This window comes from Penaeus chinensis, chromosome 11 (assembly GCF_019202785.1).
Source record: "Penaeus chinensis breed Huanghai No. 1 chromosome 11, ASM1920278v2, whole genome shotgun sequence".
Lineage (NCBI taxonomy): Eukaryota > Metazoa > Arthropoda > Malacostraca > Decapoda > Penaeidae > Penaeus > Penaeus chinensis.
The window spans coordinates 28,731,192-28,736,191 of NC_061829.1; the positions used below are offsets into that span (position 1 = coordinate 28,731,192).

At 42.7% G+C, this 5,000-nt stretch overlaps 1 protein-coding gene across 1 annotated transcript in view; it reads right to left on the reverse strand.

Moving 5' to 3' along the window:
* The window catches only part of LOC125030720, a 7,028-nt gene that overhangs the window by 80 nt on the left and 1,948 nt on the right, over window positions 1–5,000 (reverse strand). Inside the window, exon 3 of the mRNA XM_047620964.1 lies at window positions 1–553. This exon is cut by the window's left edge and continues 80 nt beyond it. Coding sequence (XP_047476920.1) covers window positions 338–553 — 216 coding nt within the window. The 3' untranslated portion in view covers window positions 1–337. The remainder of the gene's footprint in view (window positions 554–5,000) is intronic.

A 5,000-nucleotide genomic window follows, 5' to 3' on the forward strand; every position in this document is an offset into this window, starting at 1 on the left:
AACAACATGATAATCAACTGACAATGGCCACAATTATCAAGAACATCTTTAAAAATAGTGGTAACTGCATTTATGTTTGTTTGTTTTGTTACACAAAATACCTGTTAGCAATGGATATCTAGAAAAGGCAGTCGCAATAAATGAGCATCTTAGTTGGGGAAAATGTTCAGGCAGCTAACAGCACATCTCTTCATGAGTGACGCAGACGCATGGATGATAACAAAGAGTGAGATTTGACAAACATCTCGTATTGTCAGCTTCTATCCGGTCTTTCATTTATTCAGTCAGTCTGTCTGCCTGTCGCATTGTGATTCCTAAGAAAAATTCCCAAAAGACTTCAATCAGATTTCCGTAGTGGTGCCGGCGACTTGGTCTGAGGAGGCTGCTGAAGCGTCAGGTTCAGCAGGTGAGGCTGGCCGAGTGCGGCTGTCTGGTCTGCAGACGCTGGTCCTGAAGTCACAATTACATTCGAGGTTCCACTCACAACTAAGTTCCTGGGAAGGCCTTCTGTTCCTAAGATATCTGCACCTCCAACCACAGCAACTTTTCCAAGCTACAATGAGGAAATTTTATTTTAATCGCTACATTATATACAAATGAATACAATATTTTAATTTAATATCAATAAATAAAATAAAGAAAATATATTCTTTATAAATTATGTGTGCTTTTCTAGAAACTGATATCCTTTTTACATATACATATATGCCTCAATCTACATATGCAGTTCACACACACACACACACACACACACACACACACACACACACACACACACACACACACACACACACACACACACACACACACACACACACACATACACACACACACACACACACACACACTCATATATATATATATGGGTGGGTGCTTCATGCTCAGGGGGATGTGAAGCGATGGTATGGTAGCCTAGGTAGTGTTAAGGTACTTGCATGCCTTCTCGCTAACAACTGCCATCGCTGGCTAGACTAGTGTAAAAAGGGAGGTGGGCCATGCCAATCCTCTTCTCTCAGATGTAATCTCATTGGCAGCAAACTATTATGGAAATGATGGGGTTAGAGGTACTGCCACTCTCACCAGCAACTGTGGTGGGCTGTGAGGTGGCTGGTTTTGTTGGGAAGATGACTGTTGGGGCACAGAATAGGAATGGGGGTTACCCTGGCTGTTGCCAACTCAGTGTGAGGTCTGTGGGGCAAATCCCAAGGGAACTCCACAGGCAGACTTTAGGCCCCACAGCTTGCCATGGGTGGCAGAGGTGATATCCACTTGGAGCAACTACCCGACAAATGTTCCCATCAAGACATTCAAATTGTACTGGGTGACTTCAATGTGGTATCCGGCTGTGATCGAGCTGGCTACAAGATGTCTGTCAATTCCTATGGCTCAGGAGCTGATCTGAGTAGTGAGAAGAGCCTCCTTCTCTGGAACTTTGCTAGGTGCCAGAGATTAAGGGTTTCTGGCTCCTAATATAAGCGCTCCAACCTGCATTGCTGGGCATGGTACAGTGATGTGGGTACTGTGGCCAAGAAGATTGACAATATTCTTATCAGTACTGGTTTTAGGATCCTCTAGGCTTTACCAGAGTTCCGAGTTCTGAGGTGCTGACCATAGTCTGGCTGTGGGTACCTTTCGGGTCCACTTCAAAACCTGTCTCTCCAATAGCCACTCTAGGTTGTTTCACTTGGACAGATTGAGGGAGGAGGAACGTGCCCAGAGCGTTCTACAGTGGCCTCTGATTGGTTCATACAGCTTGAAAACCTAATGGACCAGCAGCTCTGTGGGATTCCAATAAGCACAATACACTTGATGCAACACAGGAGGACAAGGCAGAGTTTCATCTCCCTGAAGACACTAGAGGTCACAGATGTGTGTCGTGTGGCTTGATTGAATGGCAATCAGGATTTGCGTCATTTCTTGGTGCGCAGGGTTCAGAGACTGCTAAGAAGGGACAAGGAACAGTTCATCAGGAACCTTGTTCAGGAGGTTAAAGAACATTTCTTACTAAATGACATTCACCCTGCCCAACAAGCCCTGAGAAAAATGAACTTCAATCCCTCCTCGCAGATGATTACAGTCCGCTCAGTGGATGGATGATCTCAAATCATGTTGGGGTTCATAAACATTGGGTATTAGTGAGTATTTTATGCAGCTGTACCAGGTAGACCTTCCAGCAGTTAGTCTGGATGCAAGTGGTGTCACAATATCTGTGCCGGACCCACCCATCAGTGAGGAATCTCCTAGCCTAACTGAGATTAGGGAGGCCTATGTGATATCCCTGTTGAACGGTTAAAGGCTGGGGGTGAACCTATGGCACAGAGCTTAAATACAGCCTTGGCTGCCATCTGGCAATTTGATTCCGGTCCCCCAGTTCTGTTGAGGGACGTGGTCATCCCTTTCTGTAAAGGGGAAAGGGGATCGATGAGATTGTAGCAACTACCATGGCATCACATTGCTCAGTATGCCAGGCAAGGTTTTAGCCCACATTCTTCTTAAATATACCCATGACCACTTACTAAGTACCAGAGACTGAAGAAGTCTGGATTCAATCTTGGGAAGTCCACAATAGACCGTACACTTCAAGTCATTGTGGAAGGCTGTCTTGAGTTTGGTCATGGGTTGCTTACAGCCAACATTGTCCTCAAGGTGTTTGACATGGAGATCCAGAGACATGGGGGAATTCCAACACGGATTATTAGTTTATTAGCAAGTCTATATACTGGTACTAAAAGTGCTGTGAAGTGTGGTGGGGGCCCTGTTAATTCAGGGGTGAGGCACAAACATTTTTCAACACTTGCATGAACTGGATAATGAGCAGAGCAACTATCCAAAGTCACTGTGGAGCAATATCAAGGTCATGGACCTTGATTTTGCTAATGATGTTGCTATCTTATCTGAGTCTAGAATATCTGGGGTGGTTCTTGATGCATTCAGCAATGAGGCAAAGCCCAGGATCAAGACCAGGATTTTGGAGCCTGTTAGGGGAACCTATTCAGTCGATATATATTTGCAGTGAGGCCATTGAAGTCACAGAGAGCTTTACATACCCTTATACCAATCCAAGTCTCTGGGTTGTAATTTGTCATGATGGTACCTATGCAAAAGGACCAAGCTACGTGTCTTTAGGGGCTTGACACTGCCAGTTTTGCTCTATGGAAGCAAAACCTAGATGCCATCTAGAACCTTAGAGTCTCGTCTTGATGCCTTTTGTAACAAGTCCCTCCGCCAGATCATGGGATACATTTGCCAGGACCACGAGTCCAATTGACGCCTACACCATGAGACCAGCATGGGACCTGTTATTTGCATAATTTGGGACCACCTACTCAGGCTATACAGGCACCTAGCTGGTTTCCCTGTGGATTATCCTGCATATAAAGTTGTCTCATCAAAAGACAATCCTGGGTGCAGGCGGCCCGTGGGCCGAGGACTTGCCTGGCAGCTCGCCATGAGGAACCCCTGAATGGAAGCAAAGGGTGGATGCAGTTGTGCTCCCTCGAGGAAACACAAGGAGAGAGAGAGAGGGAGACTGATATATATTATTCATGGTTTAAAAAGCCAATTTTAATATCTAATTTGTATCAAAATGATGCTGGTCATTATTTGTAGTGCAGCTTAATCATTATACAACTGATTCATATATGCTGTACAGTTGTATTAAGCATACATTGTTGATTTTTTTTGTTAAAGTTTTTGTTTTTCACAATGGATATAATTTACCTTACCAGTTTTGAATTTACTGTCACTGAAAAGAATCCTAAAATAAAAATAACGTGACTTTTCTGAAAGTAATGGACATAGATGCTGGAAAAAAAATGTAAGGATCAGGAATTTGACCCGGCAGGAATTGTTGTTTTGTGTCTATATAATAATTAAGTTTACTATGTAGATGGCTGATAACTATTCAATTATTACAATAAAATTATGACACTGAAAGATAAATTATCACATACCAGTTTCCTCTTTACACGTCAGTTGATGAATCACATTTTTACTAAGCAATCTTACAAAAGACTTATGGTGGGTGAAGGATGGGGAAAGTAGGGGGAGGGAGGAAAATTGGAGGCGAGGGAAGTGAGGGCGGGGTGTGTGTCAGGCACACAACCACAGCTTTAAGCTTGGACGACCTGCCTGTGGTTGTTTGGATGTGTGTGCGTACGTGTGTAAGTGGTGTGAAAGGTGACGAGGTGCTTGGAAGGGAATAGCTGTGGATAGCTCAACTGGTGACGCTTGTGCGAGGTCACAGCAGCAGTAACAGCGCATTTTCCTTCATCGGTAAACTGACTACCCCTAAAGGTAAATAAGGAGTTTGTTTAGTTTATTTTCTTATTGTGAAATTAATTTAAGTGTAATGCGGCCTCGGCGCATTGCGATACCACATAAGAATGTTTTTCTTATTGTTAATATGAATGAGATATTAATGGTGTCATATCCTTCCCTAAAGAACGTATGCAAAGAGAAAGAGACAGAGACAAACCGAGACGGGAGATACAGACGTGTCGGAATCCTGCAGCTTCGTCAGTGGTTTGGACGTCGCAGGCAACATTCATGAACATCGTCGAAAACAATATCAGAAAAAGTGAAAACGTGAAAGTGGAAGTGATATTACTTTAGTATATGAACGAAAGGAATTTTGGGAAACGACATTGTTTTTTTTTTTTTTTTCTGTGTGTGTGTGTGTGTTATTATTTAAGTTGGATAATAAATGGTTAAAGGTTTATCTTTTAATTGAACTCCAATCTTCCCAACAATACCTATATATATTCCTGTATATAGACAGATAACGTCCAGAACCGAGGATATCTGCTAAATTAGACCTTTTGTCATAATAATATCCTTAGTGTGCTAGTGAGAACCGGTGTAGTATGAAAGTTATTATCATAAATAACCGACTCAATAAAAAATACACAAGTGACAAATTGTAAAAATATAACAATCAATGCTACACCGGAGGAAATACAGTCAGTCTGTCAAGCATGAATAGTTTTTATGCGTAATTC